General features: G+C 41.2%; 1 protein-coding gene across 1 annotated transcript in view; it reads right to left on the bottom strand.

Moving 5' to 3' along the window:
- Positions 1-21,947: 21,947 nt before the first annotated feature.
- LOC121861435 (agrin-like) overlaps positions 21,948-26,822 on the bottom strand; it is a 92,322-nt gene continuing 87,447 nt past the window's right edge. The window contains exons 26-30 of the mRNA XM_042359157.1: positions 26,147-26,228; positions 25,113-25,235; positions 24,661-24,859; positions 23,933-24,080; positions 21,948-22,607 (exon numbers count right to left, since the gene is read on the bottom strand). Of these exons, the coding sequence (XP_042215091.1) occupies positions 22,456-22,607; positions 23,933-24,080; positions 24,661-24,859; positions 25,113-25,235; positions 26,147-26,228 (704 nt within the window). The 3' untranslated portion in view covers positions 21,948-22,455. The remainder of the gene's footprint in view (positions 22,608-23,932; positions 24,081-24,660; positions 24,860-25,112; positions 25,236-26,146; positions 26,229-26,822) is intronic.

Genomic DNA, 26,822 nt, shown 5'->3' with positions numbered 1-26,822 from the left:
ACCTAGACATTGTAAATTAGTGAATACATGACCGTTCACTGAGCTTATGTTCTGGTTCTCTCCCTCACTCATCCCAGAGAGAGAAGAAAGTTGGGTGTAAGTAGGATAAATAAATAAAAGAGAATGAGAAAACTCCAAAATATAGCACGCCATTGAAGCTCTGTGTGCTAATCCATCAACATCCTCTCGATTTTTACTTTTCAGCTGTAACGAGTGTGTGTGTGTGTGTGTGTGTGTGTGTGTGTGTGTGTGTGTGTGTGGAATACGAGAGAGGAAACAACAGAGGAAGTGAACAATGGCTGGTGTGGAGTAACACTGACCTACTGCAGCCACATTGTCTCTCCCTCCCTCCTCTCCCTGTCCCTCCCTCCCTCCATCCCTCCTCCCTCCCTCCCTCCGTCCCTCCCTCTCTCTCCGTCCTCCCTCCGTTCCTCCCCTGGCTCCTGAAACCTTCCCTCTTCTCTCCTTAGTCTAACAAATATCCACCGTGAGGGAAGAAGGGAAGGAAGAGGGTAGGGTGAGAGGTAGGGGGAGGCCAGGCTGGAGGTTGGAGGCAGTACAAGGAGCTGGCTGTGATATATGACCACGTCTTTTATAATAGATTAAGGAAACTCTGTTGATGGATGGCTGGTTTTAAATGCTTATACATATATGCTTACGACATCATAAAAAGTCTCATTTTCATGTCAATACTCTTTAAAACTGATAATTTTCAATACTTCTAAAGATTTTGGCATCTACATCATATATTTTCATTGCTTTTCTATCAGTACCAATTTAAAACTTGTAATATCTAAGATATCGAAAGATTTAAAAATATTCCCTGCTATTCTCCCCACATAACTTAAACACTCTGTATTCCATTCCAACCCACTTCTCCTTTCCTAAACATTTACATCTTTTATTATTACATTTTACAATTTTTATCACCCTCCTTACACCTGTCACCTGTTCAATATAATTACTTTCTCCATCTCTCTTTCCATTTATAATTGACATTTTGAATATTTTTTTGTACTTCTTCAAACTCTCTTTAAAACTCTATGTCAAATCTTTCTATTGATTTTCATTTGTTTTTTTGCAGTTTTTTGTTATTCTATTTTCATTTGTTTTGATATCTATAAATTATCGTTTTTTTGTCTTTATTTCTTATTCTACTTTACCCACACACCTCTGTACCTACACACCTCTGTACCTACACACCTCTGTACCTACACACCTGTACCCACACACCCTGTACCCACACACCTCTGTACCCACACACCTCTGTACCCACACACCTCCGCACCCACACACCTCTGTACCCACACACCTCTGTACCCACACACCTCTGTACCCACACACCCTCTGCTATCCACACACCTCTGTACCCACACACCTCTGTACCCACACCTCTGTACCCACACACCTCTGTACCACACACCTCTGTACCCACACACCTCTGTACCCACACACCTCCCTCACCTCTGCACCTACACACACCTCTGTGACCTACACACCTCTGTACCTACACACTCTGTACCTACACACCTCTGTACCACACACCTTGTACCCACACACCTCTGTACCTACACACCTCTGTACCCACACACCTCTGTACCCTACACACCTTTGTACCTACACACCTCTGTACCCACACACCCCTGTACCCACACACCCCTGTGCACCCACACACCTCTGTACCCACACACCTCTGCACCCATATACACCCCTGTACCCACACACCTCTGTACCCACACACCCCTGTACCCACACACCTCTGTACCCACACACCCTCTGTACCCACACACCCTTTGTACCCCACACACCCCCTGTACCCACACACCCTGCACCCACACACCTCAGTCCCCCACACACCTCTGTACCTCACACACCCTTATGTACCCACACACCCTGTACCCACACACCTCTGTACCCACACACCTTTGTACCCACACACCCCTGTACCCACACACCTCTGTACCCACACACCTGTGCCCCACACACCTCTGTACCCACACACCCCTGTACCCACACACCCTCTGCACCCACACACCTCTGTACCCACACACCTCTGTACCCACACACCCTTGTGTACCCACACCTCTGTACCCACACACCTCTGTACCCACACACCTCTGTACCTACACACCTCTGTACCTACACACCTCTGTACCTACACACCTCTGTACCTACACACCTCTGTACCTACACACCTCTGTACCTACACACCTCTGTACCTACACACCTCTGTACCTACACACCTCTGTACCTACACACCTCTGTACCTACACACCTCTGTACCTACACACCTCTGTACCTACACACCTCTGTACCTACACACCTCTGTACCTACACACCTCTGTACCTACACACCTCTGTACCCCACACCTCCTGTACCCACACCTCTGTACCTACACACCTCTGTACCTGTACCTACACACCTCTGTACACACCTCTGTACACCTCTGTACACACCTCTGTACCTACACACCTCTGTACCTACACACCTCTGTACCTACACACCTCTACCCCAACCTCTGTGCCCACACACCTCTGTGCCCACACACCTCTGTGCCTACACACCTCTGTACCTACACACCTCTGCCTACACCTCTGTACACCCCACACCTCTGTACCTACACCTCTGTACCTACACCTCTGTTACCTACACACCTCTGTACACACCTCTGTACCTACACACCTCTGTACCTACACACCTACACCTCTGTACCTACACACCTGTACCTACACACCTCTGTACCTACACACCTCTGTACCTACACCTCTGTACCCACACACCTCTGTACCCCACACCTCTGTACCTACACACCTCTGTACCCACACACCTCTGTACCTACACACCTGTGCCTACACACCTCTGTGCCTACACACCTCTGGCCTACACACCTCTGTTACCTACACACCTCTGTGCCTACACACCTCTGTGCCCACACACCTCTGTTTCACCCCACACACTCTGTACTGCCTACACACCTCCTGTACCTACACACCTTCTGTTACTACACACCTCTGTGCCTACACACCTCTGTACCTACACCTCTGTACCTACCTCTGTACCTACACCTCTGTACCTACACACCTCTGTACCTACCTACACCTCTGTTACCTACACACCTCTGTACCCACACACACACCTCTGCACACACCTCTGTACCTACACACCTCTGTACCTACACACCTCTGTACCTACACACCTCTGTACCTACACACCTCTGTACCTACACACCTCTGTACCTACACACCTCTGTACCTACACACCTCTGTACCTACACACCTCTGTACCTACACACCTCTGTACCTACACACCTCTGTACCTACACACCTCTGTACCTACACACCTCTGTACCTACACACCTCTGTACCTACACACCTCTGTACCTACACACCTCTGTACCTACACACTCTCATTTCGGTTATCTGATTCTCTTTCGCTTTAAACCTTTTTCTTTCACGTTTATTCCCGTCATCATCAAAACATCTCTCAGTGTATTTGCCTCTCACATTACCTTTCAGTTGTCAATCTAACAACACATTGATCTATAGCTCGTTAAATTCTCTAATGTTACACCTCCAGGTAAAGCTTAAAAAATTCCCTTCTTATTAAAACTCACTTTCTTAGTATTATTATTAGTCTACCAGTACGTGTTAGCCTGTAAGACCCCTGTTATCTTTACTTGTTATCTGGGTCAGTTAAGTAATCACCTGCAAGAAAAAGATAATATTTGTGTTAAGGTAGAAAATAGTATTGCTTATTTATCTGTAATTACTATTTTTTAAACTTAATTATTAATGTAAATGTAAAAAGAAAATAAGAGTTAGAGGAAATTTGGGTTTATCAATTGTGTGGGAAACGAACTTAAACAATATATAAACCAGAGTAAACTTTTCTTTCAAAACTTTTAGGTACCTCCTATCTGTTCCTCACTCTATAATTTAGGACCTTAGTCACTCATTCTCTCGTTCTCTCTCATGTTTCCTCCACACAGTCGTACTTTACCTGTGATCTCTTATTCTTTATCTACAGCAACTTTTGTGGGGGGGAGGGGGTGGGGGGTGGGAGGGGGGGTTGATGGTAAACTGTACTACTTTTACTTTTGAGTTATTTACAATAGAGTGAAATTCCTTTAGCAGAGTCATTTTTTTTTGTATACTTGTTTTATAACTTATTTTATTTTTTCGTTCATTTTACCTTTTATCAGAGCTCCATTAACTAACACAAGACACATAATAAAAAGCCATTAACCGCAATAAACGATACAAACTTCAGTACGACCCCAAAGAGTTAGATAATCACCGATCCTATTGTTCACCTGCCCTCATTATCACACATCACTGCCTCAAATAGTTTACTCTTTTTCGTTCCATTATACTCTATACACCTTGATGGTACAGGCCAGTTATTTACCGTGGCTAGTTACTACAAAGTGTGGATCAATGTAGCTACAGACCGTCTCTACAGTCTCTACAGTATTACTTTCTAAGCTACAAAATAATTGTTCCATGTTGTTTGTATGAGTTGAAGTTATCATTAATATTCAAGATATTTGTTCAGTTTTAAAGGGACTTAAGAGGGTAATGACGGAGACTTCCTGAAGGAACTACTGTCCGGTAAGAGAGAGAGAGAGAGAGAGAGAGAGAGAGAGAGAGAGAGACACTCTTTAGTCCTTACACTCCTGCTGGGCTCTAATCTTATGGTTAGGTTAGGTTAGGTTAGGACTGGAGCCAATTTGAACTTACGTTTATTAGAACTAAGACTTATTCGTACTGAGTCGTGTCCGGATTAGAGAGTATTAGGATTAAGAATTAGTATAAGTGAGAAGACCGACGCATAGTAGCACCTCTTAACGGGATACAGCTGGATTCACTAGTCACGTCGTTTATCCTCAATTTCAACCCCCAATTGCTGTAGTAAATCAGCATAATAGACTCTTGTGACAGCTTTATGGTCTTCCCTGGTGCAGGCCAGTCAGTCAACCTCATCCTAGCCATCCCTGGAGACGTAGCCATCCCTCTCGCTCGCTCGGGAGAGAGGTGTAGGGGGTATGATGCGCATTTGTTTTTCTTTGTTTTAATGCGCTTTGAACATATGCACGGAGGATTATTTAATACAGGAGTAAGCTCTTCATTCACATATTGTTCGGATTTATACAATATGAAAGGCAAGAAACGGACAGTTGAGAGGGACCTTACGTGGCCATTAAAATCAGTACTGAACTATACATTTAGGCAGCTATGACGACCAGGGTGAAAGATGGTGATAATTGTTCTCTGACGTCAGACTAAGATAACAGCTATGATCAGTGCTGTGGTAGAGAGTGGGTAGGGGGTGATGGAGTCAAGGGGTGGTGGAGGGGTGGGTGAGTGAAATGGTGGAAGTGGGTGGGTGATGGGGTGAAAGGGTGGGTGAGTAGGGTGGAGGAACAGGGAAGGGGTGGGTGAGTAGGGTGGAGGAACAGGGAAGGGGTGTGTGTGTGTGTGTGTGTGTGGAGGATTGTGGTAGGGGAAGAGATGGGTAGAGTAGTGTGGTCGAGAAAGAGAGAGAGAGACGTGGGTGGAGGAGGAGAGACTGAACAATAAGAGAGTGAAGTGCTTGATAGTGGCTGGTCAGCTCAGGTGGAATCTCAGGTGTAATCCCACACTAATGGTCTCTTATATCTACAGGTAAATATACGTGTTGTGCCTTGGTACTTGTTAGAGGTGTTGAGTCTCGGCAGTAGGGTTCTGTTTGTGTTGTACAACGTAGTAACAGTAGCGAGGCTTTTCTGAATAGTATTGGCTTTATCGTGTACTGAAGACTATCCACAAAAGGACTCACAATTGTGAGTTTGGAGACTATCTGTGTGTGTGTGTGTGTGTGTGTGTGTGTGTGTGTGTGTGTGTGTGTCTGTGTGTGTGTGTGTGTGTGTGAGTGTGTGTGTGTGTGTGTGTGTGTGTGTGTGTGTGTGTGTGTGTGTGTTAGATTGTGAGTATGATGTATGACCTGATACACTTGGTATGATAGACTTCGTGTTACCGGATGCTGTACTTACCAAAATATCCCATTACGTCAAGTCTTTATGTAAGAGGTTCCTGTGAGTGGATTTTACTGGCAATCTCTGGAGCCATTAATTCGGGATTGTTCGGTATATGAGGAAGAAAATGCAATTAACCGCTAGATTGGCCCATCTCTCCTCCTTAGAGCATAATTACCTGTTCTGAAAATTAAAAATACAGGTGTTTTAATGAAAGGGATGAATAAGATTAAACCCCGGGACACGAGGACGTACCTGAGGGCGTCGTTGAAGGCGTTCGCGACCTAAAGACTCTCGTGTTGGTTGTTAGTGTAGGGACGGTGAGTGTTGAGTGGTTAGGAGAATAAAAGACTGGGGGTGGGGGAGAAAAAGAGGGAGGGAGAGAAAAAAGTGATGAAGAGGGTAAGTGAGACGGGGAAGGTGGAAGTGAGAAATGGACGAGAATAGATGAGAAAAGATTGGTTGAGTTTTGTGACGACAGGAAGATGGTTATTGATTGTCCATAGTCTCAATATTCCCTGATGCATCTTTTACTTACATATATAACCCCTGTATAATGTAAGGAATATTGTCAATAGTCTTATACATTCCAACAACAAACCCAAGAATTATATTACCCAAATTACCCCAAACTAAAACCGACTTACCCAGGTACCGAGTTTGGGTCAGATCAAGTCCCAGGAAAGAGGTTTAGAGTGTGGTTCAGATCTAAGAAATTAAAATGAAGGTAGTTTTAAAAAATCAAATGGGATTTAGGGAAGCTGAAAGTAAAGGAAGGGATGAAAATATAGACTCGAAATAAATAAAGTGAAGTGTAAGAATAATCATGGGGCAACTCTTCATTAAGACAGGGTTTTGACTGTACTTGACCTACACGTTTTTACTTCATGAATTTTGCTGCATATGAAAAGCGCCAGTAAGCTCGGCCCCTAGTTTCAACACCGGGTCTGACCATGTAGGACAAGCCTGTGCAGCTGCCAGTCTGAGCGTGTGACCATCGGAACTGTCAATGTGGTAAAGTTGGTCCTCCCTGCATCAAACTCTACAACTGACAATGTGAAAAAAAATTATTAAATCATTTAACTTTTACAGCATGCAGGAGGATATTACACTGAAGTTGAGTTAACTGAACACAGAGTTTGAACAGTGGAGGAAACAGCCACACAAAATGAACCATAATCTGTAGTTTATATCTGTATGTATTGATGCAGCATAATGTTGACAATAAAGATGTAGTATATTGGAAATTTCTTGACCCTGAGTGATCAAAGGTTACTGATAATAAAATCACTTCACCACGAATAATGCAAATTTCTTCTAATCCTTATGTAAATATTTGAAGAAAAATATACTCTGTGGTTGTGGATTAATTTTATCATTTTATAAATTACAAATGACCAAGTGTATCTTTATTAACTTTTATCTGTTAATGACTCCAAATAAGCGGTTAAAGACCTTAGTTGTTGAAACGCAGTAACACATTGTGATATTCATAATGATCTTTGAGCTTGGGAAGGCGGGGGTGGTGGGGGGTGGAGGCATTGAGAAGTATTCGTTTAATTTTCCTGTAATATTTCTATGGTATTTTCTTTACTCCCGCGGCCTTTAGATAAATCCACGACAAAAATATATTATTACGAACAACACACAGTATATCAAATTAAAGCGATAATTACCTTTTTGGCCATTTTATTAATTATATTGGTTAATTTGGTAATAGTAAATGAACCCCCGGTAACATTTCTATATATATCAACCACTTCATTCAAGCTTCTTCCGTACATAATTAAAACTTACTCTGGCCATTTTAGTATTTTTTTGGGGGTGTAATTTCGAACTTTTTTCATCTTTAGGGTAGATTTTTTTTGTAAATTATATTTTTTCCCTCACCTCTTCACCCGGAGACAACCATAAAAAAAAACCTCACACTTTTGTCCTCTTGAAAGGATTTTCTGATTTTATGCCGCTAAGCCAGCTCACCGCGCATACTGATCCATTCTTCGGAAGAATACACGAAGATTAGGAAGTACTTTACCATACCATTATGTGAGGCTGTGAAGGTGGGTCCCGTCCTACCGAACTCATATATATTTGTTTATTAATACTTGCAAGAATACTCACATAACGTTTTAAGACTTCATGCCAGTGAGGAAATATGCAAAAACTTATGTGAAGACTAGAGTAAAGGACTTATTTCTGTCTATAATGGTGGTGCTCACGTCATGGTGGTGGTGACTTACTGTACACCATCCCTGTGCTCACGTCATGGTGGTGGTGACTTACTGTACACCATCCTGTGCTCACGTCATGGTAGTGGTGACTTACAGTACACCATCCCTGTGCTCACGTCATGGTGGTGGTGACTTACTGTACACCATCCCTGTGCTCACGTCATGGTGGTGGTGACTTACTGTACACCACCCTGTGCTCACGTCATGGTAGTGGTGACTTACTGTACACCATCCCTGTGCTCACGTCATGGTGGTGGTGACTTAACTGTACACCATCCTGTGCTCACGTCATGGTGGTGGTGACTTACTGTACACCATCCCTGTGCTCACGTCATGGTGGTAGTGACTTAACTGTTCACTTTACCTGTGTTACGACATCAGGATATACAGTTGACATTACCCGTCGACAGTGGCTGACTGGACCTCAATTCACCAAAAATCATTACAAATCAGAAAAGTCGTCATTTAGTAAACTTTCACTTCTTGTACAAAGTTGTAGGAGAGTGTCCAGTGAGTTATTAAATCTAAGGAACTGGGAAGGTCTCGAATTCCAGGTCAGAAGGAAGTTACTGTAATCCTGATAGGTTGTCTGGTAAGGTGTGTCATCGCCAGAATGGTTGTGTTATTCTGCTTTGCTCACCCGAACACCACTGCCGGCACGCGCGCCCCAACACAAATTGGTTGGTGTTCCTCTCACATGGGCAGCAGCGTCCGGCATTGATTGTGTGTGTATTTGCAAGTACAATGGTGTTGTGGGGCCACACTCAGCCTGGAACACCGTGGAGGCAGGACTGAGAGCTGAAGCTTATAATTTATAACATAGAAGATGCGGGGCCAGTGTCAGGGTGAAATGTTCATAAATCTAACAAATATAAGAGGCCAACTGCTTGATAGACTGTCTTAAAATTAGTACGAACACTTAAACGAACACACACACACACACACACACACACACACACACACACACACGCACATCTATATTCCTAACATCATTTAGATACCAAAACATGTTCACTATATGTCATGTTCAGTGTCTCTTGTTTTCCATCAGGTCAGACTTATTGATGACAATGTTGTGTTCGTTCCTCGTTAAAGTGTAGGAAATGTATTTTGAACTATCACAAGACCGCATTTTTTATTAATGTATTTTGTCTTATTATTATTATTATTATTATTATTATTATTATTATTATTATTATTATTATTATTATTATTATTATTATTATTATTATTATTATTATTATTATTATTATTATTATTATTATCATTTGTATTATTATTATTTGTATTATTATTATTATTATTTGTATTATTATTATTATTATTTGTATTATTATTATTATTATTTGTATTATTATTATTATTATTATTATTATTATTATTATTATTATTATTCAGTCTCTTGCTTAATACCAATATATCTTATTCATTGTCACTAGTTCACTATCGGTAATGTTGTCTTTAGTCATTATTATCAAAAGATGCTGTTCAGTGTTCATTATCAGAGTACGTTCAGGGTCTCATCAGCGTCTTCTCTCAGTGTATGTTGTCATCAGCACTAACGACGCACTCTATATTCTATCCTCCACACCGCCTCTACTGTTCATGTTTTCATATATATATTTGTTTTTCCAGTCGGGTTATAGAAGGCTATTTGACTGTCATAACATAGTGTAGTGTGCTTTCCTGCCTATATGTTGTTAGTGTACAGTGTGTCGTTCTGTTGTTAGTGTATAGTGTGTCGTTCTGTTGTCAGTGTACAGTGTTCCGTTCTGCTGTTCCTGTGTCTATATGCTGGTGTTGATGTGACGACCTTGTAATCAACTTAACCGCCGACCTGTTAACTCTGTACAGCATCGTGTTGTTTATTGTCCTATTTCTTGTTTTCTATGTTTGATTATCGTCTGTGTGTCTGTCTGTCTGTCTGTTTTACGTTTTCTAGTTTTCCTTAGCCCGCTGACACTCTCTCTTTTTCTCTCTTTCCTTTCACCTTCGTTCCTTCTCTCTCTCTCTCCCGTTCTCCTTTTCATCACTGGGAATGTCACATATTACAAGTTTTCTTAGTAGGGAAACTCTCAGGTTAGCTCCCACATCCACAGAAGCCTTTGTATGCTAACGAGACTCTTAAAAATGACGTACACTACAAGCTGCTTAATCGATGGCTCTATTATGTTAGAGGGTATGGCGGCTCGGGACGTAGCTGTGAGGCGAGGCTGTCAGGAACTCGCAACTGCTCACATTCTTAAAAATTCATATGATATCTTTTCTCGGTAAACTCGGAACGAATGAACCCACTCAGTTACGGCGCCAACAACCATAATACACTGTACGAGTTAAGGGTTAGCACTGCACGCCTCCCAATAGAGGTCCTAGGCAGAGTGAACCAATTTTTACCATCCACGGAGCCGCTGTCAGTCAAAGGCGGGGAGATTGGATTGAGATTTCTTACTAGGAAGCAGCTTTATAGTTGGTTTCCCTACAAATTTGATCAGTAATTGTAAGAACATCTGAGAACGGCGCGGGGGAACTCCGGTGAAACGAGTTTATAATGAATAGTAGGATTAGGAAAGTTATATTTCAGGTTATATGTCAAGTAGAAATAATTATCGCACTCTCTCCCACTCCCTCTTTAACACCATTTTTCTTTCGGTCTCAATCATCCCGTGTATGTGTCTCTCGTTTCTTTCATTACTTTGACATTTTCGTGGGTGAGAGACCAAGTCATAGTGTACAGTAAGAGAGGAGTTCGTGTTTCTCTCCCTCTCACACACACACACACACACTCTCTCGGTTAAGTAATCCCTTTATGCTGTCAGACTTTTAATTCAGGCGGGGATTAAGCTCCAACGTATCCCGTTCATATAAAATTCCTCCCCCTCTCCCTGGGAACTTTTGTGCTACTCCCCGTCTCCTCCGCCTCCCTGATGATGAACCTCGTCTGGTCGTGTCTAGAATGTCCTTTGTTTTTATTGTCATGGGTGTATAATGAAAGGTGTCATGGAGATGTGTAACAGTGAAAGCTCCATATAACGAACATATTTCCCCATATAATCCGCTAGATGGGGAAAGAGGGGGTCACATCTAACGGACACTGGATATAACGGACTTTCTTCTCCATATATAAAGATTAAAAAGAAATTCTGCCTGCGATGAACTCAAATCTAACTGTATTAATGTAAAAAATAAGAGTGTATAATAAGTCATGGTGCCGACGTTAGCAACAATTGATGGAAGTGGTTCAGGTTGGTGGAAATTTCTTGGGGGTAAAATAATCTGGGAAAGTGAAACCCGGTTGGCAATTTTAGGGGTTTCCAGTATATAACTCCCTGACATAGGCATATATACAGACAGTGATAATTGCGAAATATAGATAAATTATTAATGTTTCTTATTTGGTTGTGAAAATTCAAACTGGTCTGTATATAGAGGCAATTATATACATACTCATAACACAAACTATTAATGGTGCTTACATCACCCTCCTCGTCTTATCCACCACGTCCCTCACTGCTAGGATACTCGTAGTGTGGATATCCAGGTTTATTTTTACTGAACATTATTTTAGTTACTCTTTCGTAATTATAATCATTATACCCACACACCTTCAAACGCCCGAGTTATGCCATTTTGTTTTATTTTTACAACAAAAAATATATAAATTGTGGTGTCCAACCCTCACCTCCCGGGGCTAATTGCGCCATGGGGGGGGGCTCTGTGATATATATTACATAGTTTTGTTTCAAAATCCATCAGACGACACAAATTCATCCTTGCTGTTGATACTCTCTGCACTAATACACAGTGAACCTTATAGTGAACGTCATCATTGGTGCTCTGGTATTGCCGGTAAGTAGAAAATCCATAACGTAGACATTTTCATTGTTTATTTAAAATAATATTCTTCATTAATAATAATTTTGTCTTTAATATTATTCATAAACCATTCCTAACCTATTAGTACTGTAATACCACACTAGTACAATAATTGTCATGTGTACGTCGATCGATCAATTAACATGCAAATTAGAGCATAGTCCCAGGGCTCGACGCTAATAACGGCATCATTTCTAGCTTACAGAATGCCGGGCTTGATTGGGACGATAATGTCCTGTTAATGATGAAACTCAACAAGAAAGAATCTTATTGTACAGAATGTGATAGTAAATAATGGTACCTCTCGTTCAGAAAGGTTTCCTTATGGAGGGGTCTGATGAATTTCAAAATGAACACTGCGACTCCTGTTGTCTCGGTAGGGTCGTCAACATCCTTCGTCCGTTGTGTCATATTGTCTCGCACAAACCCGTAAGGATATCTTTTTTGAGCGAGTAGCACATAGTATGATTATAATATAACACGAGACAAAAACCTCATATTCTGGCTGTAAGTATTTGTATAGAATGAAGGAAATTATTTTACATTTGTTGCCATGTTGTTTGCTGTGTTCAACCGGGCGTATGACTGACGCTCTGCTCCCTTACCTTTTGTTTTAATGACAGTTAACAGACTAGAAAAGATTTGGCGTAGATGATTTGTAGATTTTGAGGATTTCAGCCAATGATGTGATTCCTTTGTGAACATCTCACAAGTTTATTTTAGAAACTGTGTTCTGTAACCCCTCCCGCCCCCTCTCTCTGTGCACCTGTAGACTCCGGAGGTGCTGATGGTAAATATCCTGAACGTGTTTCTCACTTTTGTATCACTTTAATGTGAGGTTGAGGCGATGCTGAGAGAACTTCTGTACAGTCGTCAACACACCAATCGTCGCTGTCATTTATATGGGTGTGTGGCTACTAGAGTACTTGTGAGTTCGTGGTTATAAATGCTTACGTTTTAATGTGTAAACGACAATATGATTTCGTCAATGAATTACTAAAACTTTGATTAAAACGTTTGTATGAATCGTCTAACAGAAAACCAAACACTGATCATTTCAGTTTATGCAGTTACGATTTGTTTGGCTGGTCACTTAGCAACAAACACTCTGTTTTATTTTTTATTATTCACTGCAATGGAAACTAATGAAACTGTACCGCCGCTTATTCACTAACTAAAAAAAAAAAATCTCTTAATTGGCAGCAATATTTGGGTCTCTCTCCTCTTGGAATATTTAGCTCAGCTTTTATACCTCACTTTTGGAAACATTTAAAAATTTCACACAATATAAAAAAGTTATGCTGATATATTGTATACTAGCGTAGTAATATGTCTGGAATTTATATACACCAGACTGGCTATAGGGGCAATATATATACTTTTTTCTCACTTCACTTTTCATACCTGTATTTTTTTTAAGGTTTTCTTTATTAATCATTCATGTTTAGGTTGTTTTATTTTTAATTTTTTTTTTAATGTAATATTTTTTTGGGTGTTGTTTTTAAGTGATTTATTTATTTTGGGGATATACTCTGTGGTGTGTGTGTGTGTGTGTGTGTGTGTTTGTGTGTGTGTGTGTGTGTGTGTTTGTGTGTGTGTGTGTTTGTGTGTGTGTGTGTGAGCCTTGAAACTAACAAACACTCGGTCATTGGTCATCACTTTGTTACAATACATTTATTCAACAACAGAACTGAATTGAGAAAGTTATAATGTTTGATAATCGATCTCTATTTTTTTCGTATATAAATATCAAGGAGTGATACCGTATATAGGGAAGATAAATAAAAACAAAGTATTATCGCGTTACAAAGGTTTAATCTTAAAATTCACGAAGGACGTGCTGGGCGTAGGCTAGATGTTGCCATCCAAATCCACTGGTGCCTCATTTATGTCAGCTGAGTGTGTGACTTCATATCCTGGCCAGAGTCAAGGATGGCCGCCCACCACCAAACTCTCACGGGAAATGAGTGTACCAGGGACTTAGTGAGTCCCTGGGGCAACTATGCTGAGGGGTAGGTCGTTGCCTGGTGGTGAGGGGGGAGAGTCTTCGCCCGATAAATGAAGGGAGAGGTCGTCGTCTGGTGAAGTGGTGGGAGGTCGTTGCCTAATGGTGATGGGTGAAGGTCCTCACGAGACTATCCACAGCAAGATCAGGTTTGCGGATTCACAAGCAGTTGCACAAGTAGAGAAATTCCATTAAGCTCTTGTTGCCAAAGTCGCTAGGGAAAAAATAAGAAATGATTAACGAAAAGCTGTAAGAAAATACAGAAAATGTTCTTGGTACAGAGCATTACGATTTTATGCAGAGACTCCCTGCGTCCCTGGGCGACGCTCTGGAAGCTGGAATCCAAGGGAAGGCAATCCTCAAGGCTGATGATGTCGTTTAGTGTGAGTGTCACAAATGCCATACTCCCAGTTTAGCTGCAACCAATGGTGTCACTGCCACTACTACCAGATCAATATGAGCACGTGGCCATGTTCAGAACAACTTGGGTAGATAATATGTACAGCAAATGGAAAAAAAAAATAACTTCCTGCTTTGAGTCTTTTGGGATGTATTTGTATATAGATAATGTACAGTAGGCTTGTAAATGTGTATACTTTTGTGTGTTTGTGTAAGTGTGTGAGCTTAGGTATTTCCCTGTGATGGTTACTTGTATAGCCAATTCTGTATGAACAATTATATGCATATTTCTGTATTTAAGTCCGCAAGCGTCATCCCACAACACCATCACAACACTAACATATGGACCACACCTGGGCTTACCGATACACTCTGGCTCTTAATTTTCACTATTCTAACAGTACATTTTTTTCTGCTTACAATCCATCGTTAACACTTAAGTTGGAATGAAGAGAAACGGATAAAGCTGTTATTTCCGGGTTGGGGGGAATATTAGCGGATAACGTCTAGTACATAACAGTTAACTAGTATATATCGTATTGAAAGTCGAGAAATTACTATCAACACAACGACTCTTTAACACTTTGAATAAAAATAATCATTCCTCTGTGTGTCCAAATATAGTTATGTGACTTCCCCGAGTCCGGATATAACTGCGCTTCAACAACTTTGGTCTTTAAACGCGTAACAAGGTCAGTAATTACACTAGTCCATCAATAGTTAAACATTATAAGATAGAACACAACAGGTATCCAGATAAGTTAATGTTTTTCTCTACTATTAACAACGATGAAAATCCTTCTGTAGAGAGAACTTCACCTTAAAGTACTTGACATATATCACTGAGATCCTCTAGACTACACGTATAACTTGTGATTAAAAGTCCCCCTTACCTCTTGATGTATTAAGAGAGCCGAACCCACTATTTCTTAGTAACTGGGTTCGAACCAACAACTTGTAAACACTCTTAACATCACAGCCGCTGCGTCATTCCATTACTGCCACTGTTCCCCAGTTTAATATTGAGAATTGTTGAACTGACCGACGACAATGGCTTCATTGCCAGCAGGTATCGACAAAGTTCCTCCGGTTTATTGCCTTCTCTGCTCCACGTATTCCCCGATAACCTCATTGATAGCTGGAGTTGCCTGTGGCCTGACTATAAAATACTTGGTGTGTGACAGTGTGTACAGGTCTCTGAGTTGACCTGTGTAGGGCGGGGGAGATCGGTGTAAGTAGAGCTGATTCTCTCTCTCTTTCTCTCTCTCTCTCTTCTCACAAATAACGTCAAGTTTCATAGCAAAGAACCTCAAGTATAACATTTATAAAGAATTTCACTTCCTGTAACCCCAGTCAATGATGGGACTTCTACACAGGGGCTACTTTTACTAAGGCTACTACACTGAACCTACTACACGGTGGCTACTACACTGAGGCTACTACACTAAGGCACTACACTAAGGCTACTAACTGAGGCTATTAAACGGAGGCTGCTACACTAAAACTATTCTACTGAGGCTACTACGCTGAGGTTTAGGAATTTAAGCTACACTACATAGCTTATTTCACTGACAACACTCCTCCTTCATTAAGCTTCACTTAGACCACTCTACTGAGGCAGAAACAGAAACCTCGATTTGACTGACGACTCTGGAAAGTGACCTGATATAGATACTCGGAAGAACGCCAAACAGATGTGCGTGTTTTGAGGACATATATATACACTTCGATTTTCCCTATTTTCTTGAAGGTTTGAAGAAAAACAAAAATCTTTTCTAAACTAAATTTGTGAGTGAAATAACGTTGTTCTTTTAATTTCACATCTTTACAGTCAAGGAAGAATATGTTGGAGATGTTTCAATCGATTTGTTTACAACGTGAGATTTTGTTTTTATTCCTACTGTATACAGATTCCGATGTGTATACCAGCTGTTGATATTATTATGATCAATAATGAGACTTACAGCAACAACAGCTCCAATTAAATCTGGAGGAAAACTTTAAATTGATAATGTAGAATCATACTTATGGCCTAAAAAGTTATTATCACTACCACTCTACAGATCTGGTGTAAAATACAAGAATCTAAAGGAACTCCCAAACACCGCCATGATTCTTAAAATATCATGGCGGGAATTCTCACTGTCAATGTTCTCTAGTTTATGTAATAAGACAGTCTTAAATTGCTATTGTAAATCAGATGGAGTTCTAAGTCATTATTTGATCCATATATTAAGGTTCTACTTCTGCATATGTAAGTAAACCATTAAGGTATCATATGTTACCAGGCATTTACTCTTCACACATTGTTAAAAATACCTACAGTCTTAGGTGCCATAGAAGTAGTATTATAGCGGACGCCTCCTGACCTACCATAATAGGCTCCTCCCTGCCACTGACCGCTCCAATAAATCCACCAAAGATCATTTCCGTGGTCCAGTGGTCAACGACTTAGAGCGAGACAATTAAAGATCAAATAGCCCCGGGGCTACTTCACGGTGGCGGGGGTAAGAGAGGGATTTGGAAGACCATTGGGAGGTAAATTAAAGAGGAGTCGAGGGTCGGGTGTGGCCTTGGGATTGTGGCCATTGGGGTGTGAGTTATTTGGATGGGTCCCCCCTCACTATTGACGTCTACTTGTGTGTGTGTGTGTGTCTGTAAACTTACTTTCGAGAAAATATGTCCGAAAAGAACAGTAATAACAGTGAGCGGGTCAGCAATTGTGTTAATGATGACACGAGGTGACGTCTACGTGTGTCTGTGGGAGGCAGGGATGTGTGGGGGAGGGGGAGGGAAGGGAGGGCGTGTTGAAAGAGTGTTAGATCTAGCAATTGAAGGAGCAACAAAATGATTGACAGGACACGGAAAGGCAAGGAGAGAGAGAGAGAGAGAGAGAGGGAGAGAGAGAGAGAGAGAGAGAGAGAGAGAGAGGAGAGAGAGAGGAGAGAGAGATAATAAAGAAAGAAGGACAGCAGAGGGAATCAAGAACAAAGAAAGAGAGGTATAAGGTAGAAGTGACAAGGAAGAAGTAAGACGAAAAATGTAAGGGTAGCGAGTTGAGAAAGGAAGGGAAGAAGGGAAGAACGAAAGAAAAATGAGATAGAATGAATAATTGAGGTATAGCAAGGGACAAGAAAAGGAGCAAAGAAGAGGGAAAGAGTAGAATGGGAGAGAGAAGGAGTTGTAGTCGACGAAGGAGGGGACCGAGAGAAAAATATGATGAAAGAAAGGTCACAGAGGAGGGAGAGGAGGAAAAGGAAGGAAAGGTGCAGGAAGAGGGCAGAGTAAAAGGAAAAAAAAAGAGGTATTGGTAGAAAAGAGAGAGGGTTGGGCAGGGAGGGTTGGGGGGAGAGAAAGGAGGGAGGTAATAAGGAACGGAAAGAGAAGTAGTGAGGGAGACAAGGAATGATGGACCGTTTCAGAGAGAGAGAGAGAGAGGCATGGCAGGATGTTCAGGGAGGTAGGGAACTGAGGCCTGAGTAATAGTGTTTGTCCTGAAATAGCTTGACGGGTCACCACTTAGCTGGAGGGGCTGGCAGCTTTCACTGGGTTATTTTTCCGTCTGGCTGGAGGACAGAACTGTCTTAATGATGTTAGACGGTGTGTTTTTGGTAGTTGTCTGGGTCTGGTGGGAACAGCCTGGATGTGGATGCGAGCAACCAGTATTGTTTATGTGTTTTGGTTATTTTTGTAGACTTGATGGTATATATATATTCCCCTCACGAGACAGCTTCCCACGTCTTGGTGTAGGTGCAGGAGGGTACTTGGCTGGGTCGACCACAGGAAGACTAAATTTAGATGGATCTTTCCTCCATAGATTTTGTTATATGAGGTTTACTTAGTTTACTTTAAGTCTGATTTCTAAATCATATATGTGATGATTTGGAATTTTACATCGGTTGTGTTTGTGATGACAGGTTACCATGTATCAGCCAGTGTTCTCGGGTACAGTAAGTTATCAGTCATGTCAGGGAGACCGAGGAGTGCAGGTGGTCTTGTTCCCTTATTTTCGGTACACAGGGAAGCAGTGTGACCGACCTTATATGCAATGTTTTCACTTCCCTTGCTATGTACAGTACTTGTTTACAGCTGGGTGAACTAAGGGTGCCCCAGGCGTTGTTTCCACTCTAGCTTAGTACTGCTGTTTGGCTCAGATATACATATTATCATAAATAGGTTACAATATTCAGTACTAAGTATCTAAATAAAGAAGTTTTCTCTCACTGTGTTGGATAGTAAAAGTGAAGGTTTCAAAAAGGCACATTTAATGGTTACAAAACGTCAAGAGTATTCACACTATGAAATACAGCCCTAGTCCTGTACACTGTTGTATATAAAACTTTATGCGGATGCTCGGACGAGAGTTGGACAGATGTGCACATGTACACATGGCGCTCAGTATGCACATGTAAGATGATGCTTCTTGCTCTGGTACACGAGATCCTAACAATTTATGAGTATGTGGTGTGTCTCCTCGCGAGGCATCAGCGCTAAGTATTAAGGTATGTGACAGCCTTCCCGCCCTTCCCTCACAGGCGAGGGCTGGCACGGCCACGTGGTCCGCTCTTGTCTTATAAACATTATATGAACAGAACCTACTGTACAGTGTTGAAGTGGATGGAGAACAACCATAATATAGCTCTCTTTTTGCTCTGTATGTAAAGAAGAGTAACTAAAAAAAGAGAAAATTGCGTTAGTTCATCATGGTGTTTAGTGGACGCCGGGCTGTGTACTGGAAGACCTCTTGGTGACTGATAACCTCTTAATTAAGCCTCTGAGGGACATCTTGGTGACCTCTCTGTATCCAAGACTCATTGGCCCACAAGTCCTTTAGTGATCACCTAACGAATTTTTGGGTATGTTTGGTGACCTTTTATTCTCACACGATCTTCTTCAGGAGCTACACCACTTCTTCAGCGAGCCCTATGTGGCGTGTTGATCCTCTTAGTTCAGGAGCTCTTGGCTACATCTCGAGGATCTTTTAGATTTCACACTGACCTTCGTGTCTTTTCCTAGATATTGTTATAAGTCTTGGTCAATCTTTCGTTCTCTCTTTTCTTTCAAATTAGATTTTAATAATTATTTTCTCTCTTTTGTGACCTCGTAAATCATACAGGGAGTGAGGTAAGGGATGAATGGATCACAGCAGCCCAGAGCAACACAGGTTCTGTCTGAGAAGGGTCTTGACTGTAACACTAATTAAGGTTTGCCTGAAAAATATGACGAAACGCTCTTCACAAATGCACATCAAAAAGCTAATCCCAACAACTAACCAATTATCTTTATGATTACACCCGGATTATTTTACTATAAATATTTTTTGCTTACAGTGTTAATATAGATATTTATTATAATTACAAGGAAAATGAGTATATGTCTCTAGATATATAAAACTGCATGCTTCTCGTAACACACCTGTTATAATTCACACATTCATATGAAGAGAAGGTTGTATTATGCATGAGGGTGGAGGAGTCACCACCAGGTGACAGTGATGACTGGATGGAATAACTCTATGTCAATGTTCACCATCTACAAGTATTAAGATGCAGACTAGTAACCACTGCTTAGTGACGGATGAACTCTCGCACGTCGTGAACAACAACTCTCGCTCTTCTGGACACCCACTACCTCCAAGCTCAGATCAATATAACAAAACTTAGCACAAATCTGACTGTATTTTACGTGATAAACTTCTGTGTTGTGGATAAATAGTGTAGGAAAACGGGGAATATCTTGTCAGGCTGTTCTATCTTATTAATAAAGCCAAGAATTTTATTTTGATCTTAAATGCATCGTCGGTTTCACATATAAAACACACACACACACACACGCACACACACACACACACACACTATATATCACACATTAACACACACACACACATACACTATATATATATATATATATATATATATATATATATATATATATATATATATATATATATATATATATATATATATATATATATATATATATATATATATATATATATATATATATATGTATGTATATATATATATATATAATCAACTAGAATTTCCTGCATTTGTAAAGTTCAAATAAAATAATAGAGTAATAGGATACAGGTTATAATGAGAGGAGGGAGTGTGAGGGTCAGGTGTGTATGACTGGCTTAAGAAAAACGTTTTATTATAAGAAAATATACTGTGGATATTGGCCTCTGTTTTACAAGCCCAGGTTATGCTAAATTTTAATTCTTGCTTAATAAATTATTTATATTCTAAGTCTGAATAACACCTAGGCTCACATAAGTGACAGTCCGAATGTGTAAAAGATCAAGAGCGAGGTAACTAAAACACTGTGGGGTGAACACCATGAAGGTTCCGCACCTGGTACACAGTTAACCCTTGATGTTTGTGTTGACTGAGTCCCTAGAGCAAGTGGCTTATCCAAAACCTCGACATGCATTCCATAATTTTCTGAATACAACTATATTCTCCACAAAGTCCGTTGTGACTTGTTACTTAGCAATATTGGTGAAAATGTATAGAATGCATCTAGGTCGTCCATGGTGTGTAGTTTAACAATTCCTGCTGCGAAAATGTGAAAATCACTGTTGTGTGCAAAAAGTTTCAGAGCATTTACTAGTATTTTTTTTAGTCGCGTCACTTCATCAGGGGATTCTTGTCAACGTTTTGTAAACAAGGGATTTTATAAACATTCTTTACGTCGTCGAGTTGGACAGTTACCTCACTGTCATTTTATCATCACACAGCTGAGACACCGTGTAATTCGTGACCATTTAAAGAATACAACAAAATAAATATAAACTAAGCCTTTTTTTCTGAAACGAGTCATTATGTGTGACGAGGATGACCACGTGGTGTTGACATAGTTGGCGTGAAGAGGATGACAGCAGGGGACGTGACGTGGGCTGTTTCTGTACAGTCGTGTTTAATCTTCACATGCGTCCCGGAACACTGGGGAGTTCATCGTCACGGCCTGCAGGAGTGACAGGCCATCGTTTGTCCCGGAGGAAATATGAACTTATCCTGTAACTGGAAAACCTGCCCTGGATGATTGTTATCAGTGAGAATAATCCTTTCTTCCTGAAGGTTGTTTCTTTCTGTTAAAAAAAACAAAAAACAAAAAACGATACGAAATTACGAAATAAACTTTTTATAATATTTGGGAGGAGAAAGAAAACAAAATGTGAGGCTAAGTGTAAACAGCTGGTTCAAAATATCATTTCCCGAAGGTTCAAACGATAATATTTTCACGTAACAGAGAATTAAAGAACGCATCAAGCCTCTGTAGAATATATATATATATATATATATATATATATATATATATATATATATATATATATATATATATATATATATATATATATATATATATATATATATATATATATATATATATATTTATTAATTATTATTTTTTTTTTGACAATACTGACGCCATTTACGCTTGGTTAGTCATTTACAAAAGTTCTTAGATACTCAGTTAAGGGAAAACCAGGGACAGGAACCTTTTCGTGGAGTAAATGTTAACTGTGGGATTGGAGATGGCCTTAGGTGAGATGGAAATGATCTTGTTAGCTGCAGAGATGAACTTATTGATTTAAGGCGTGGACCCGACTGTAAGTGGAGGTCGTAGACTTGAAATTTAGCTGAAGCGTGCAGGGCCTGGTGTTAACTGAGGGCGTAGGATTAGCGTCAGCTGAAGCGTTGGAACTATATTAGCTGAGGTTTGTATCAGGAGTTACTGTAGCTGAGGCGTGGACCTGGTGTTAGCTGAGGCGTGGACTTGGTGTTAGCTGAGGTTGAGATGTGGCCTCTGGTATTAGCTTAGATGTGGACCTGGAGTTCATTGAGACGTGGACTTGGTGTTAGCTGAGGTGTGGACTTGGAGTTAGCAGATGTATGAAACTGGCTTTAGCTGGGGTGTCGGCTTGGTGTTAGCTGAGGGTCTGGCAGAACTGGAGTCGCGGAGAGGCTGCGTGATGGACCAAGTGTACCTCACGGCCATCCACCATCACACGGTCCACACACCCTCTGAAGCCCCAGTGATAGGCGGGATCCAGCTGGGTGGGCACCCACCTGTGACCACCTGTAGGAGAGGATGAGATAAGAGAGGCGTGTCAATGTCCGCTGTCTCTTACATAACTACAGTGACATTACTACATTCTTTTTTATGTTGATTTTGAATTTTATTTCTGTTTGTTTCATTCCATTTTTATTCGTGATGGTGGTAGGATGTAGGTGATGGTGACAGGATATAGTTGACGGTATAGCAGGATATAGGTGACGGTGGCGGGATATAGGTGAAAGGGTGGCATGATATAGGTGACGGGATAGCAGGATATAGGTAACGGGGTGGCAGGATATAAATGACGGGGTGGCAGGATGTAGGTAACATAGGATATCGTAGGACCACTTATAACCTTAGAAGCCAACAGGATAAACGTCTCCACACACTGCCAGTTTCCCCCACTTCACCTTTCATGCTGTACACACACTCTTATAATAATCCGTCACATAACATCATTTTGTTGTCACTTTACCATTAATCTTTATTTCCATCCACTTTTTTTTTACATTTTCATTTACTTCAATAAAATCATGTCAGTTTCGCTACTCATTACATTCATTTCACCACGAGTTCTTCTTCAGACTGTTTCATTTCCCCGTTTAGCTTCATTTATTTGCTCTAGTGCGGTGTGCATTAAGCCTCCGGTGTAACCCTCCATGACCCTGTATTTTCCTCTTCATCATTATATTCAACATGCCTGACCCCTACTTTTATCATAATACCTTTTCGATGTATAAAATTAATCTTTCCATCAAGGTAAAATATTTAGTGAAATATAAAACTTCTCTTGATATTCTGATTAATTTGTCTTTATTTGCTTCCTGTATTATGAATATATCCATTTATTGAACCTTTTTATTGACGGTAAAGAGAGTTGGCCTGAGTAACGTTTAAAGGTTGTCTCCTGTGCCTGCAGGAATCTTCGTCTTTTCGATATTTGTCATCACTCGTACCTGTTCTTACCTGTGGTTCAGAAATGCCTGTGAACAAGTCCTACTTCAGATAGGCGAGCGTAAAGGACATACGATAGGTAAACACTTCTTGCACTTAATGTTTTACTCAACTGCTGCCAAGATTATATATTGATCTTTGTAAAGTGATATTAAAGTCATGTGACTCAATCATAATAGCGATGCTCTGTGTAATTTTATTATTGGTTATGTGTCTGCCCTGAGTCTTTCGTTCAAAAATTATGTGTTGTTCTGTGTAAATTAACCTAACCCGAGTAACCAATTTGCAAATGATCTAGCCAAGTCTGTGTAAGGTAAACTGGCTGAACCTATCCAGAGGTCACCTCTGGTGTGTGTGTATGTGTGTGTGTGCGGCGACGTGGCATGACCCACCTATCCAGAGATCACCGTCGGTGTGGAGGGTGGTGGCGCCGCGCGGTGCCTTACCCCGCACTGGACGGTGATTGTCCACCTTCAGTAGCGCTCGTCGCCACCGTCGCGTCACTCTCACCACGTGCCAGGACCCGTCATCTACCGTCCCCTGCAACACACAAACGGAAATTCTCATTATGGCCGAACACACGGAAGAAATAACCTTATCATACCTGAACATATTATAAAAGAGAGATGTCCGGACACGTGCAAGAATGACTTACTGCCATGGCCTTACATAAGAGAACTCTACACCTTACTCATTACTAGCATGCCCCTTGGTACACGTGGCTGGGAGAGAAGCAGAAGTTGATTGAAAAAATGAAGAAGAATAACTGACCACTGCTGTACTGCTGTAGGGTACCAAGGAGAGCTACCTTAGGAGAGACTGTAGGTGAGTTATGATACCTGTGCAGGGTTAATGCACCATGACTATGAGGGAACAATTATTGATATATAGAGACACTGAATGAGCCGATGAGAGGGCTGTACTGTATCCCGTTGGAGTCTGACGTTACCTACCTGAGAGACTACAGACAACTGTACTGTATGGAGTATTCATTAATCAATAGTAATAGGAATGAAGGATCGGTGAACCGCTTCCCTGAGGGTAAATGTACCGTGGCTGTGGGGATGAATGTACCGTGGCTGTGATAATGAATGTACCATGGCTGTGAAGATGAATGTACCGTGGCTGTGAGGATGAATGGCTTGCGGGCTCGGCCGAGGTTGATTGCCAGCTGAGGGAAGCCGTCGACCAGAGCCAGTGCGAGGTAGTCCCCCGCCTTGCCACGCCCACTCCGCCCTCGCCCCGCCCACAGAAGCAGCCCCGTCCCACTGTCCGCACGGAAACTGACCTCCAGCACGCCGTGTGGCCGTCCGCGACCTCTGTACATGTCCCAAGCACCAGGGAGAGCATGGTGGTGAAGGGGTTGAAACCTTAATTAAAGTAACTGTAACGTTGGCATGGTGTCTTAAAGTTCACAAGATCCTGTACAAGGCTAGGCAGAGTAAGCTAGAGTAAACACTGAGCTAGGTAGAGTAAGCTAGATTAATCACTGAGCTAAGTAGAGCAAGTTAGAGCAAACACTGGGTCTAAACTATCATATATTCTGTGAGAGTGTAGACGTGGTTCACACACCTGTCATGTAGGTCGTTGCTGCCGTCCACCACTTGGTCCAGTAGCTGTTGCTCCACCTCGTCGTACTCCAGGTAGTCGTAGTCAGGGTGACTCCAGGGGACGTGTAGCCCACTCTTGTTGGACCTGCGACACACACTGTATCACTCTACTGCTACCTTGTCTACCTCTACTGCTACAGCGTCTCCTTCTACTGCTACAGCGTCTACCTCTACTGCTACCCTTAAAGTAGTCTCAGTGTAGGCACCACAACACCACCATCGTAAAGTAGCTTAAGTGCATCAGTGAAATATGTTCTTATGATCCTAGTTAATGAGGATCTGGACCTTGGGATAATGACTGTAGGTCAGACCGACTCAGCACTAATGATCCTGATGGTGGTTAGAACATCTGGTTGGTACACTGCTGCAGGATTATTAGATATTGTCAGAAATAAACACAATAATTTACACTCCAAAGGAAAGTCATCTCTGAACATCATTTGGGTTGAGTACGTGATTTTTTTTAATAAATAACAAATGAAAATAAATGATATGTGAGTTGTTTATTATAGAGAAAAAAAATATCAACTGACCCGAAACGAAAACTTGGGGACAATAATGCTGCCTTGGACAACTTAGTAATTTGTTTAAATGAATTGTATATTCGGTACCACACTTTACGTTAACAATTTACAAAGCAGTGATAACCCGACCAAATATTATACGTGTATGTGAATGTTATGCGAGCGTCTGGCTTAGGAGGGATAACTGGGTATATAGATAAGAGAAATAAAATAAATATATGGAAAAGAAGAAGTGAGTGTTGTATAATGTAAGGGTGAGGAGGAAGACGGGGTGAGGGGGTTACTGAGCCCCGGATGAGGGTGGTAGATGGTCGGATTGTTGTGTGACACATTTGTTCCGCCCGCTTCCACTCTCGATTTATTTCCCTTTATTATTTTACTTAAAAGGCTGCGTGGTAACATCTACACTCTGGAGACACAAGCCCCTGTAGAGCGAACTGTACTCGTAAGTGTTGTTTGAGTGAATGCTTACTTGAGGGAGAGCTGCCCTGGGTAGAGAACAGACGTGGTTCCATCGAAGTGAATAGGCTGGTCAAGACTCACTCCAGTCAGACCTGCGGGACACACCCAGCCTCCTGTTATAGCCGCTCCACAGGCTACATTTTATACCTAATATAAAGAGTTTTAAATTCATAGCCCCGAACCTGTGTGCTGTAAATTAAATTATCTAGTTTGGGATATATTTTTAAATAATCTCTTTATTACTCATAGGGAGAGTAATAGTGAAGATAATTAAAAATATTCGCCAATTAGGAGAGAATTTATTGGGTAGAGGGATGGTGAACTCAGTGCTGTTGGTGATGTACCGAGAGAGAGAGACTGGCGGTGACTCGAGAACTTTACGTGATGATGCAGTGGACATTTACAAAGAAGATTAACTGTGTGACTGTGTACGTGAAATAGACTGACTATACAACAGTTAGTTCTCATTGTCTGACTTTAACATTGGTACTTAACTATTACGAGAAAACAAAAATTAATGATCATTTTAACGTCAAGGTTTGAAAACAAGAATTTGTTACCAAGTGTGTGTGTGTGTGTGTGTGTGTGTGTGTGTGTGTGTGTGTGTGTGTGTGTGTGTGTGTGTGTGTGTGTGTGTGTGTGTGTGTGTGTGTGTGTGTGTGTGTGTGTGTGTGTGTGTGAAATGA

This window comes from Homarus americanus, unplaced genomic scaffold (assembly GCF_018991925.1).
Source record: "Homarus americanus isolate GMGI-L3 unplaced genomic scaffold, GMGI_Hamer_2.0 scaffold24260, whole genome shotgun sequence".
Lineage (NCBI taxonomy): Eukaryota > Metazoa > Arthropoda > Malacostraca > Decapoda > Nephropidae > Homarus > Homarus americanus.
This window is presented reverse-complemented; position numbering and strand designations above follow the sequence as displayed.